Below are 13,762 nucleotides of genomic sequence, written 5' to 3' on the forward strand. Positions count from 1 at the left end.
ATGGGGATAGGGTGGGACAAGGAGGTGCCACCCCGCAGCTGGTGGCACTTTCCCCCAGTGCGGGGGATGTGCTGAGCCCTCACTTTCCTCCCGTGGGGTGGCTTTTGGCACTGGAGCATTGCCCTTGGTCAGCCTGAGCCATGTCCCCTCTCTCTGTGCCCAGGGTACTGCGGAGGACCCGGATCAACGGGGACAACTGGCTGTAGCCCATCTCGGCGGGCGAAAGCACCTGCAAGTGCTTGTGAATCTCACGGCACGCTGTGAACTGGTTTCTATGGAAACAGCACTGCTATGGCCTACTTTCAGGCAGCTTTTCCAGTTTCTCCGCGGAAGGGTGTTCAAGTGGAGAACTAAAAAGAAAAAATTGGAAAAAAAAAAACAACTAAACACACACAAGACCCCCTAACCCACCCCAAACACCCACCAACCTTCACCACCAAGCCCTTAATGAAGTGCATCCGTGCGTACAGCCTGCCAGCCGCCGAGGTGAGAGGCAAAACTGTCTATAATGGCAAGGAAAGAGACCCAAAAAAATTAAAGAAAACCCAGCCAGCCCTCTGCCTGTATTCCCGGACATCCCGCGCAGCTGCCGAGGCCCTTCGCAGCCATCCTTCCATCCTTTGCTGGACCGGTCCCAGCACGCCGGGCACGGGGGGACCTCGAGTGACCAAGGCGGCACTAATCTCTATCTTGGCGGCATCGCATCTACCTGTGTAGCCACTGCCGATGGGTCCAGTAGTGAAACTCGACGTTTACAAGGCCGCTGTAGCTTTAAACGACAATAAAAGTGTCAGTATTACATAGGTGGTGGCTGGATGTCTGGTGGTTTGTCCCCAAATTGCACCAAGGAGCTGGGGTGCAGCCCTGCTGGGGGAGGCTGTGCTGTTCTCTCCTTCCTCCTGGCTTTAAGGAATTTGCAGCTACTGGGGGGAGAAATAACCAGGAGCAGCCTCAGGTTTAACGTTGTTGACTCAAAAGGGTAAAATAAGGGTATGTGCTACCGCTGACCAGGCTTTTCTGAACCGGAGTGGGGACAAGCAGGCACTCCAGGTGCAGAAGGGTTCCTAGGATGGAGGTGCCTGGGCTCCAGCATGCTGTCGGGTTCTCACACTTGTGGCCTTACCCTGCAGGTAAGTAAGTTACCATGTTTTTAAAACACATGTGAGAGTGGTGACTGAGCATTCCTGGCTCCTGGACACGCAAATATCCCCTGTGCAGGGCTGCTCTCATCAGCACTGGACGCTTCAGCACCACTCACCCCATGAGCTTCTCAAACCCAAGTACAATCACGAGTCGACTCCCATTCGTCTTTTCCACTCTTTATTTAGGAACAACCAAAAAACGTCTGGTTTCATTTCAAACAAACTGTACAAGCAAGCTCTTCCCCTCGCCCACCCTCACATCCACATATACAAAAGGAAGGGAAACTTGCCATTCACTTCTCAGAAGTGGCATTGTTGCTACAGGGAGTTCTTGCCCTCAGAATAAGAGCAGGTAAAGTCCATAGCAGTACCAGCTACCCTAGCCCTAGTAATAGCCACAGCCCACAATCACAGGCAGCTTCACTTTTATTTCCTCTTTAAACCTTTACCAAAAGTAAAAACTATTTCCTGTCTCACACGATTGCCAAGGTGACCATCTAAAACCGTGGTCTTAAAAAAAACAAAAGAACAAACCCACAATAATAACCCCCCTGGAACCCCCCACACCTCCCCGGTACAAAGACGGTTTACACAGCAGAGCCCTTGCTCCGCTCCCAAGCTGCACGGCCACCCTTATGAAAGGTCCCGTTGCAGCTACAATTACATTTTCCTTTGGATAAATCCAAGCAAAAATTCCAGGTCATTCAGCACCAGCATGATTTCTAAATAATAATAATTAAAAAAAAAAAAAAAAAAAAAAAGACCCCATTAGGCTGACTTTGTGGTCTGCTGAGAAACAAAGTGATCAACACGCTGTTCCCAAAGTCTCTCTTGTAGTGCAATGTTAGTATGTGCAAGGGGAATCACAGCCACGTACCCATAACACCACCACGAGCCAGATGGGGCAGAGAGAAAAGTGCAATTTTAGCAAGAAGTTTTCTATGCCATGGATTCCTAGCCCAACCTTCGCTAGCACCAGTAAGCAAGAGTCCTAATACCAGCCTCCATCAGTACAGGGAAAAAGTGGCTCTAACTGTGCCATCAAAATATGGCCAACACCAGCCAACAGAGCACTCTTTACTGGAACAGGCAATAACGAGAAAACCAAACAAAAATCACGGCTTAGGCAACAGAGCTCCCTTGCTCTGCTTTTAAGTTTTTCAATGCAAATCCAGCATTCCTGGCAGGGACCACTGCCAGTAAAACATACAGCAGAAACTAAACTTGGGGGGGAAAATAATACCAAAAAAAAGTACAGTTTGCAAGTGTCTCATCCCTGCTCCTTCTGTAGTGTTGCCTAGTCTTACCCTGCTGGTTTTGTGACGAACTGAGACAACAGAGGTTACTGCAGCGAGCTGCTGTATCACATTAGGCCACTGCTTGATTTGAAAAGAGCAAAGCCAAAATTATCCGGGCAAGAGTTTACAAGCTCTTCAACTACCATCAACTCGACAGGAAGGTGCAGCATCATATTAACTTTCCAATTTGTGCCTAAGTGCTGAAAATCATCTTTCTCTTCTGATTCCCAGATTCCAAGCATCACCTTCTGATCAGTTTGTCTCTGTAATGTCTCTAAAAGAGGGGGCTGCAGAGAAGACAACACAACACTTCTTCCACCTGTGACCAAAAAGTGTCACTTCTCAAAAAAAAAAAAAAGTATACCCAAAAGCGTAAATGTAAAACCAGCCTTCTACATCCTTCTAAACAGACAAGGGACACTTAGCAAAAATTAACCAAGCACATAATCTTGCACCTCCAGCTTCTGTATGAGCAGTGAGCATCACCCGTGCAGGAGAAGGTTCCAAGTGCACTTGTGGGCTGACTATGGCGTTTCCCACCACAGTTGCCACCAGCTACTGCTTTTGCTGGTGGCTTCTTGTGGTGACAAGACAAGCCCCTGGCAGGGAGGGGACATGAGCTGTGCTCAATACCTGCAGCCGGAGCCCTGCGGGCTGTCCCAGCCGTGTGCCGAGCATCGGGGTGAGCGCTTGTGCCCGTTCTCTCGCCGTGGCTGCGGGTCTGACACAGCGGCGCTCAGCTCTCAGGTGAGTGGAAATAGGAGCCTGGAAATTATGGTTTGTTTAGTGTTCTGCTAAAAAAAAATAAAAAAAGAATGATTTCCAGGGTGCCAATTAAGGAGCTGAAAAATAAGCTACCCAAATGAAACACAGAGTCACGGCAGGGCCTGCTGACGTGAAGGAAGTAACTGCCTTCTTTGTATCAGGAGAACCAGCAGCCCTTTACACGAGCAAGCAGGTACGGCACAAATCAGGGTCTGGGGTTATTAAGCAATTGGATTATGCCCTTAATCTAAGCAGTCTCGGAGACATAAGTAACAAGATTCACACGGATTAAAAATGATGGTAATTACTGTGCCTGTCAAGCCCAAACTCACACAGAGCAGATGGAGGTGAAGAATTTGATTTCTGTTCCTTACTGATGCTGGCTACACAACCTCTATCTTACACCCCTCCTTTCAAGTAAGATGATAATCTTTGATTAGATGATGATAAATATTCACACACTCTATAGACTTGTGGTGATGCTTCCTCTTAACACCAGAAGAGCTGCTGGGAATGTCAAAGCCACCTCTCAATTGCTCCTTCCAGTTTCAGACGCAAATACGTTTCTGATGTCCTGCACCAAAACCCGAGTCTGTTTAGAGATGACACCTGCTTCTCAGCTTCAGAAACAACGTGCTAAGGAAACAGAGGACCACAGAGCCAAACTCTCAAAAATCTTTAGCTTATACTTTCATGGAGATTTCAAGTCAACTAAAAAAAAATGCAGATAACAAGGAATGTGGGAGTTAGAAAGGGGACTCGATTATTTTTTGATCTTTTTTGTCTCGTAACTCTCATCCTCCCCTCGCAATGGGGCTTTGCCAGCCTGGTTGCCCGGCTGCCACGTCCAAGGGGAGTCTGCATGGAACAACTTCTTAAAATTCCTCCAAACCAGAAGAAAGAAAACTCCTGCTGTGCTTGTATGAATGCATGGAGACAAAGCTCAAAAACCTCAGCAGCTTCCAACCCTCAAGGCTGGTTTTTCTGTGTACACCGGGAAATTCTCCCTCCAGCTCACAAGACCTCTCTTTTCATTTTGCTGGAAAACTGGCTGAATACAATCCAAGTGCAAAAAATTTCAGCTAGTGCATGGAAAAACAGTTTGAAGGGACCAAGTTCATACCAAGTCCTTAAGCAATTCTGTAGATGGAGTGGGGATCACTCTTCCAATTAGCTATAGGCCTTTAAGTGTACACCAAAAATCCCACAGAAAATCACCTTGAACGGGCAAACTACACTTCCAACATATTTATATAGCAAGTAGTTAGTAGAAGTGTACATTTTTAAATGTACATCTTAATGCAATAAAGAATCAATGGCATATCTGAACTGTATATATGTGTACTTAAACAAACCTGCATGTACATAGACACTAGAGAGTAAATGACCTACCTGTATTTGTTCTCTGAAGGTGACACCGTACACACGCTCACACTCTCGGGCCGCACGGCTCCCAGATCTGCTGCCTCCAGCTCTAGGACCACCCAGCTTCCCCCATCACCTCTGAGATTTTGGGGTGCGCAGGATTGCACCCACGAGGGTGAACCCCTGGGGCTCTGGCTGTCTTTGCAGGGATGCTGCCCAGCCAAGGAGACACGAGGCCGAGGTGGGACAGCTGCTGGTTATATCTCTGACCCCGGCGTGACCAGCAATAGCGCTTCTAAACAGAAAAAACATTCAGGGAGTCAGGGTGCTCCGGGATGACAGCACCCCTGCTCGCAGCATTTTGGGGAGGGTTTGTCTGACTGCTAAGTGTCACAGCGTGGGTGTCTGCCCCGGATCCCTTCAGGGTGCAAGTTATCCGTCCCCTCCTGACGCAGATGCTCACGCTTGGCCGCGGGGTGACACCGGGTGCCGGGGGAGCTCCGCGAGCTCAGGCACAGGTACCTACCGCATAGGCACGTACCAGGTGAGAGGAGACCCTCTCCTGCAAAGCACCGAGCAGATAGAACTCCCTCCTCGTAGGTGAGCAAGGCGGCCTCTTGAAGAAAGGACGAAGAATTGGAAAAGCAAGGGCAATTAAAGGTAGAAATCAGACACCATCTTTGGAAGAGGTTCTGAAAGTGCTTTTTTGGTTTTCGACCAGATTTTTTTGTAAATCTCTGGATCCGATCCTTCGGGACTTGCTACCCACCCTTCTAATAAATATCGTTTACCACCAACAATAAACTCTCCCACATTAAAAAGCTCTCACTAAATAAAATCCTTCTACTGAAAAAGCTTGGCTGAGTTAGCTTGGCAAAAATAAGGAGCTATGACTACTCTCCATAAATACATCAGTGGATAAACACCAAAAACTATTTAAGTTAAAGGACAATGTTGGCTGCAAAATAAACCAGGAATGAACCAGCCATGAATTAATTCAAACTAGTAATTTAAATAAAGTTTCTAACCATTCAAAGGCAGTGAAATTCTGGAATAGCCTTCCAAGAGCAAAAGTGAAGGCAAGACATGGAATCAATTTTGAGCTGGGATTTGATTAGTTTGTGACAGAACAGTCTGACACAGCACTTGGCTGGACTGTTCAGCTCAAGAGTTTCCCTTCTAGACCTTGTTTTCTGTTAGAAAAGAATATTAAAAAAATATATCTGCAAGTAGTTGCATCACACAGCAACCAACCACCCAAGACAACATGGGCGCGTTAAAAATGTACAGGTACCGGGAAAGCAGGCGGGTTAACTGGGAAATTTATTTTGCTATTTCATCAGAACTATTGCAGATGAACTGGAAAAAAAAAAAAAGGCAAAAAATAAAACTGGAACAAACACTTGAAGTTATCAGCGCTGCTGCAGGAGGATCTGTCATGTAGGGCTGCAAGAGGGAAACTTCCTGATTGCAGAAGAGCTGCTGCCTCGCGGATCCCGCGGAGACAACAATGACTTGAACCACTCGCAGCAACACTGAGTATTCTCTGCGTTTGTTCTCTGAAGAACAGCTTGTTCTCTCTGAACAATAAAAAGGATTCCAGGTCAGGATGGAAAAATTATGATGTGCTAGTTCTCAGTGATTAAAGGGAGACTTGGAGATTTAAGAGCCTGCTACAGTCTGTCTCTAGGAGCGCAGGGGAAAGTATTCTAGCCAACAAGGGACAGGTGACACCAAACTCCATCTCCTCGGTTACCTGGGTTCAGGACCAGCTACTTATTGGAGAGTATGCAATGCTAAATCTAACCTCATCCATTGGGATAAAAATCTCACTCAGCTCCCACTGGACTTTAATGCAAGACTTGCAGTTTCCTTCTCAGATACCTCTCCTTTCCTAACACACATTTGTTTGCCTGCAAAGCCCTTCACTGCCAGGGCTTAAGGAACAGAAAGGACAGAGAGGATATATGCAGCCATGCCAGCCTTTAGAGAACAAACACTTTAACGGACAGAAGAAAAAAAAAAATAGTACTGTGCCATGATAGTCCGTATCTAAGCAATGACCTTGTTTACACATGTCTGAGATTTGTTATGCTTGTATAGGCAGCTGTAGGCATCGGTATATGAATATGAAATCTGAAAGTCTGTCCTCTGGAAGGCAAACAAGAGCATCCTACTTGGCGGGTGGGAGCAGAGCCCCTGGCTCTGCCAGCTCTCAGCCATCCCCTCGGCTGGGCCACCGAGAGCTCCGCACCAAGTGCCCAGTTTTTGCACGCGTGCTTCCCCGTGGGCTGCGCTCAAAGGTCTCATTTACGGCAGTGCTTTATCACCATGTCCTGCTCCTGAGGTTGGCATCAGGCCGGCCCATGGGTTTCTTGAAGACCAAACATTTCTTCTCAAGGGTAAGAGCAGATCCTCCAGGGCTGGTGGTTGGAGTTCAGTCCGTTTCTGGAAAAGAACAGAGGTGTCAGAGATGCTCCAGCTCACCACAGGGGCCTGAAACCTGGGAGGGGGAGGAAAGGGTGCAGGAACACATCCAGAGTTCTCAGATGCAAGAAGGGCATGGCCCCACTCAAACCCACGCTAAATTAGATAAGGGAGAGAAGCAACGGATTTTTGTTGATTTATTTTTTTTTTAGGCCTGCAGCCATGGCAGAGGCGTGTGGGACACTTGGAAGCAAAGCAGTGGGGCTGGAGAAGACCCAGCTGCCCAGCACCCCAGCAAGGGGCTCGGCCATCCCCATCTGGTGGGAACCCCAGCCAGGGAGGGAACAGCCCCTGGCTGCACTGTGGAAAAGCCCATGGAGGGCTTGGAAACCACCTCACCTCTCCTCCACACACACACATGCCTTTCAAAAGTGAGTCCCGGAGGAGGGGTAGGGCCAGCAGCTGTAAACACCAGCCCTCCATGTTCTTTCCCTCGTCGCAGCCTCCATCTTCAACAGCCAAACCTTGCCCAGTGCCCAACAAGGATGCTCACACATCTGGAGAGCTGGCAGTCGGGGAGGGAAGGCAGGAGGCTTTTACCTGTGCAGGCAGCGTTGACATCTGCTGCCCAAGGCCAAGGGGAGGCATGGAGGGAGACAGTGGTACAAAGGCAGCAGCCAGGCCCCTTCCTTCCCATATACCCTTCCCTTTCATAAATAAACACTTTTACGATTCAGCTGGACAGGGTGCTGGGCCATCTTGTCTAGGCTGTGTTTTTACCAAGAAAGGTTGGACCAGATGATCCTTGTGGTCTCTCCCAACCTGATATTCTATGATTCTATGAAACCCAAGGGCCACCTTACCCCAGGGCAGGTAAAGGGACCAGACACTCCCACTGTTTTTTCTTAGGTTTAAAATAAAGCCAGGATTTGGCTTCAGAATGGAGCCGGCATCCAGTGACCAAAGCAGGCATGGGTGGGCAGGCAGCTACACTAATGGCATCTCACCAGACCCTCCTCCTCCTCGAATCACAGAGCGGTTTGGGTTGGAAGGGACACTTCTCTTTCCCAGGGGTGTCCTCAGTTAAAACCAAAACAGCAGGACCAGACACCTAAAGCCTCAGTTTCCCAAACAGGAAACACTCAGTGCCCCAAACGCTCCTGCTGAGCCAGCCCTACCCGAGGCAGTGCCCTTACCGAGCCGCATGGCAGGCAGTGGGCCGGGGGTATCGGGGGTCCCGGCGCTGCCTTCGTGGCCGCCCGGCTCGCTGCTCTCCAACGCCTCCGAGCCGGCCTCGCACGGCTCTTTCCGAGCCCCCGCTGCCTGTCCAGCGCAGCCCTCCTCGGGGCCGGTGCCCCTGCTCTCCTCCTCCGCCTTCACCGCAAACCACACCTTGAGCTGCTGGGCGCTGAGCTGCGAGCGCTCGCACAGATCGGGCACGTCCTCCTCCCGCAGCCCCTTCTGCTTCTCGTAGTAATCCTCCAGCACCTCCCGGCCGGCCGGGCTGAGCTCCGCCAGCCCCGGGGGGAACACCCCCCGCCTGTAATTATCATACCACTTCAGCTGCCCGTTCTTGTAGCCGTACCGGCTGTCCCCAAACCAGCGGATGACCTCGGCGCGCGGCAGGCCCGTCTGGGAAACAATGGCATCGTACTCCTGGTTCGTGGGCCGCTGGGTCTGCACGAACATTTGCTTCAGCAGATGCCGCTGCTGGGCTGTCTTTTTGAAGTTCAGTTTGGTTTTTGGAGGGCTGGGCGGCTGGCTGGAGCTGCCATCCCCTTTCTCGTTTCCGCCAGCACCTGGTAACTCATTTTTGCCATTGGACTCAGTCACTCGCAAGTTTTTCAGGTTGATTTTGATGGGACTCACTTTCCGCTCCGCCGAGTTCGGGTTGTTGCCAGAGGTGTCAACTGAGCCATTTTCACTCGCAGCCCTCAGCTCATCGGAAGAGTCCTCTCCTTCCCCGCCATCATTTTCCGCCTCCTCCTCCTGCCGAGGCGCCTCCTCCACTTTCTTATTCTCCTCTGCCACCTTCTTCTTCCTCCTCTCTGAGAACCAGCTATCGATCTCTCTCCGTGTCATCTTTGTTTCCCCCCTCAGGCGGTTCACCTCTTCCTCTGCAGGAAGGGGATTTTGGGCAAAACTGCTCTCCAGAGCCTTCAGCTGCTCCGGCGCCCGCTCTTTGTACTTGGTGGGTGTGAAGTCGGGTGCCTGGTGCCAGGATTGACGCCGCGGCGGGGGGTGAGGAGCTGGCGCGGCCGCCGCCGCCGCCGGGCTCAGCTCAGCTCCTCGGGGCGAGACGTCAAAGGTTATTTCGGGCAGAGAATCCAGAGCGCTGTCTCCAGGGAAGACGGCCCGGCCACCTCTCACGTTCCTGTAGTGGTACCTCCTGTCGCTGAACCATTTCCGGATCTCCTTGGTGGAAAGGCCGGTGATTTTTGTCAGCCGCTCGACTTCAGCCTGGCCAGGGAACTGGTTTCTGCAGAAGCTGCCTTTCAAAGCCGAGAGCTGCTCGTGGGACTTCTTGTTTTTGTAGACGTTGGGATCCAGGAAGGTCTGCGAGGAGATGGCGGGGCAGGCGGTGAGCAGCGGCTGCCCGCTGTTGACCACCTTCACCCCCGCGGTGTTGCTGGAGCTCACCGTGCCGTGCTGCGGTGCTGGCTGGAGCTTGGGGACAGAAGTCACCGCCAAGGTGAAGGAGGAGCTGGTGCCCTTCAACCCGTTGGCCATGATGGGCTGCGTGACCAGCAGCCCCCCTGTCCCCTCCGGCTGCCCCACCACATGGCCTGGCAAAGTTGCCTGAATAAGATGTGGGACAGTCCCGGGATTTGCAACCAGGGGGGTGTTCAAAACTGTAATGGTGGGTTGTGGCACCGACTGAATAACAGTGTTGAACATCTTCTTCCTGGCATCTTCGATCTCCTCCGGTGACCAGCTGATGCCCTGCTTCAACCTCTGGGCAGTGAACCAGATCTTCAGCTGCTCCTCTGGGTACTTCGTCACCACGGTCAAGTAGCAGAGCTCGGCTTTTGTAGGGTAGGGGAACTTGTGGAAAGAGTTTTTGAGGAAGCTGTTGGAGTCCATGGCGGCGTTGTACGTTGGAATGCTGCTCAGGGGAATCATCACCTTGGGAAGGGACTTGGACGTAGGAAGCTGCTGATGCAACGGGGGTTGCTGCTGCAGTGACACAAGTTGTGCAACCCCCGCCTGCAGAACAGGCACGTTTCCTATGATGGAGCCGTTCACTATATGAGATGATTTTGTTGAACTTGCAGTGGGCTGGCTGACCGGCACGGATCCATTCGGGAATGGATGCTCTCCGTCTTTCACCTCTGACTCACCACCCAACTGACTTGACACGTTCTCCTTCAGCGTGTGGATTTTTTTGGCCTCTGGTTTACCTTTCATTATCTTCATGATGGGGGTTTTGGTAATGATAATTTCAGACTGGCCATCCACCCCTTCCTCAGGGACCTCTCCCGGCAGGTCATGGCTGCTGGTGGCCTCACAGAGACTTTGCTCCACAGTTGTACGATTGTCCTGCTTAGCCACCCTCCAGATGAAGCTCGTTTCACCAGCGTGCGACTCTGCGTTGTGGTGCGAGAGCCCTTCGTGGCTTTTTGCCAGAAAGTTGCACGCAACACACGCAAATGCAGGGTCTTTGCTAAAGTCTAAGTGCTCAGAGTCCAGGTGCCCAAAGAAGTGATGAACGTCTTGAGATCCAAAGTCACAAGACTTGCAGATATAAGTGTCGCCATCAGCAATGCCACGGTGCCCATTAGACAAAGCTCCGCTATTACTGTTACTGGCACCAGCATCACCAGCTGCTGGCCCTTCCACAGGAGCATCTTGTTGTGTTCCTTCACGATCACCTTCTCCAGCATCCAGTTCAGTCTCCTGAAGCACCAGTGTTTTTACTGGTATCATGCAGGGAGTTGTGGATTTTCTTTTGCTAGCCATCACTTCAGTTGATCCAGATTATTATTTTTCTTTCATTTAAATGAAATTCAAACTTAAAAAGCACTATTGCAAGTGCTCTGTGGTCTAGATTCCAGCAAATTCATGATGTCCCAACGAGTTGTTGTCAAATGTTGACAAATGCCTATATTTGCCACTGAACCTGAGGACAAAGAGATGGAGGCGAGGTTAGTTCCTTTGGCATTAGACAAAGCACAACTGTCCCAATATTTAACTGTTTCACTCAATAAATCATTTTCAGCCTCTTTCACTGGAAAAATTTAACTTGACCTTGGATTTACCACATTTTCACACATACAATCTGTGAATTACCTGTTTAAAAAAAGCAAACACACAAACATGCCTCTCTTACAGCCTTCATCAAACTCTCATTTGAGGAGGTAAAATGCTGAAATTTCCCCTGTCCCTGCCCTACCCAGGACCCGTCACCGGTATTTCGGCAGGGAGCGCACGCAGGAAGTGACACCGGACAGGGTACACCTGACAACAAAGCAACCCATTCCCCACACAACACTTCAATTTCTTCAAAATCAGCATTTTCTAACCACCCTGTTGGGAAGTTTCTCAGCAGCTCAAAGCAGAGACGACCGGAGCTCTGCCGTAGGGAGCAAGAAGTCTGCAGCCAGGTCCATGTATTTTAGCCCCCCCCCTTATTCAAAAAGCCTGCAAAGCATTTGTGAGATCCCCTCCCCACCCTGTGCACACTTCATTACTGTTTTAACAGCATCTGTTGAGGCTTTGGCTGGAACTGCAGGAGAAGGTAAGGCCCCAAAACTCAAGGGCAGCATCACACACATGTTCCTGGCCCCCAGCCCTCCCCTCCCACCACCTTTGCAGCTTTTGGCGTTCACGCAACTCAGTGCACTGGGGCTATTTACTAAGAAAGTGTAATTTCTCTGCAACACAAGCCCATTTGGCTGGGCTTGCTGTGGCCAGACATCTGTCACGTTGAAAAAAAATAAAAGGAATTAAAAAAAAAAGAAAAAAGTAAAGAAATAATTTTTTTTTCTCTCTCTTTTTTTATTTTTCCCTGAAGCTACAGCAGTGCCTGATCTGTTCCTGCCTGCAGAAGGCCAGGGCATTAGCCACAACCTTATTCCTGGCCTGACGTGGCTTCGCCATCTGCACGGCGGACGCTCCGTGCCCGAGATCACGACCCGAGGGCAGGAACGCTGTCCCTGTAGCTGGCACCGGCGGTCACTTGCCTGGTGACGGGTCCGGATGACAGGGAAGGGAGCACATCTGTGGAAGCAACATCTCCGCCTTAACCCCTGTCAACCTTTTATGCAACAACTCTGCTTTTTTTTCCTTTAAACACAGGGATAAAACGGTGTTTTTCCAGACTGCAAGGTCACTTGGAAGCATATGGACACACTGATTCATATTACAAAGACTGCGTGCCAGGTTTTCCTGTGATTTACAGTAACAGCGATGGAGATTTATAAAAAACACTCATAAAACTTGAACTAAATAAAAAAAAGACCAACTCACCATCCTACCAGATGACTCAGAGAGGTAACTCCTATCAGTCACAGCAGTTGTGCACCAGTAGCTTTCTCATATCAGATATTCTGAGCTGATATCATGCACCGAGAAATGCAGATCGGGCAAATGACTTTGTGGTGCTTATGCAATACCTCCTCTGCCTATTTTTGCTTTTAGAGCAGAGGAATGAAAGGTCCTAATGCAAAAAAATAAAACTAAGTACAATTTGACCTCTCTAACTTCATTGGAAATTTAAAAAAGAAATTGTTCTGGAAAAAATTATGTCAGCTTTCAAACAGGAGAGCCTGGACGGCCGACTGTGGCCTCAGCAGCTCTCAGGCACTGTCTAAAAGACTGACGGGAAAACGTAACTTCCCGTTAATGTGGGCTGATCTGAGATTACAAAACAGTCCTGTAAATAGTGTTAGTCATCACCAAACTCGGCATCAGAAAAGACTGTTTGCTATGCTAAAGCTTTGTGAAAAGCTAGAAATTATAACTTAAAAAAAAATTATGTCTATAAATAAGGTATTAAAGCTGTGATCTGGATTACGTTGGTGCGAATTGCACGCTCTCAATACCTGCTTTGTGCCGCTCTCATCCCACCTTTCCGTGGTTTTCCTCTGCAGTGGGCCAGAAAGTTATTCATTAGCATTAGCAAGTCGAATACTTGGATGACTATGAATGGGCTCTGCTATTCAGTGGGGAACAGCATCCATTTGACACCAATTCCAAGATCCTCATTTTTGATGCTAAGTTAAATATTACACAATCTAGCAGGGTACGATGACCTTTCCAAGCCAAGTCAATTAGGAAAAAGAACACTAAGACCAGCCTGAGGGCTACAAAATATAGCTTTAAAGGCTGAAAGGAGTTTCATGTCAGGCAAGCAACAGTAAAAGTGAATTCTGATTTAATTTTATCCCGCAGCTCTAACACAGGCTGGGGAGAAATTGCTGGGCCCTCTGCAAGCTTTTTCCTTTCCAGCAAAGTCCTGGTAGAGATCCAGTTCCAGAGTCTCCATCATGGGGACAGCTCGAGTCCCAGACAATCTTACCTAGTGTTTATGGAGTCGCCAGATATCAAAAAGATGATTTTTATCTATGAACAGAGTAAATTTGATACCGAGCAACAGAGACACACAAAGACCCCCATTGTGCCACATTAACGGAGTGCCTCTCCCAAGCACGCTGTCACTATTATTTTGGGTAAATGTGAGTGGCCTGACCCACCTATGGAGAACCTAAAAGCTCTGCATTTCATTTCCCAGCACACTTGCATCAAGCTCCACGCTCTCTCCAA

At 49.4% G+C, this 13,762-nt stretch overlaps 2 protein-coding genes across 8 annotated transcripts in view; one reads left to right on the forward strand and one right to left on the reverse strand.

The window, feature by feature from the left end:
* PLCG1 (phospholipase C gamma 1) overlaps positions 1–801 on the forward strand; it is a 45,149-nt gene extending 44,348 nt beyond the window's left edge. For all 5 annotated transcript variants that reach the window (XM_082065801.1, XM_082065802.1, XM_082065803.1 and 2 more), the window contains one exon: positions 164–801. In XM_082065801.1, coding sequence (XP_081921927.1) covers positions 164–206 — 43 coding nt within the window. In that variant the 3' untranslated portion in view covers positions 207–801. The remainder of the gene's footprint in view (positions 1–163) is intronic.
* Positions 802–5,875: 5,074 nt separating this feature from the next.
* The window catches only part of ZHX3 (zinc fingers and homeoboxes 3), a 41,212-nt gene continuing 33,325 nt past the window's right edge, over positions 5,876–13,762 (reverse strand). For all 3 annotated transcript variants that reach the window (XM_082065224.1, XM_082065223.1, XM_082065225.1), the window contains 2 exons: positions 8,194–11,117; positions 5,876–7,018 (listed from right to left, as the gene is read on the reverse strand). In XM_082065224.1, the coding sequence (XP_081921350.1) occupies positions 7,008–7,018; positions 8,194–10,957 (2,775 nt within the window). In that variant the 5' untranslated portion in view covers positions 10,958–11,117 and the 3' untranslated portion in view covers positions 5,876–7,007. The remainder of the gene's footprint in view (positions 7,019–8,193; positions 11,118–13,762) is intronic.

The sequence above is a fragment of the Streptopelia decaocto genome (genome assembly GCF_964273445.1).
Source record: "Streptopelia decaocto genome assembly, chromosome: 14".
Classification (NCBI taxonomy): domain Eukaryota; kingdom Metazoa; phylum Chordata; class Aves; order Columbiformes; family Columbidae; genus Streptopelia; species Streptopelia decaocto.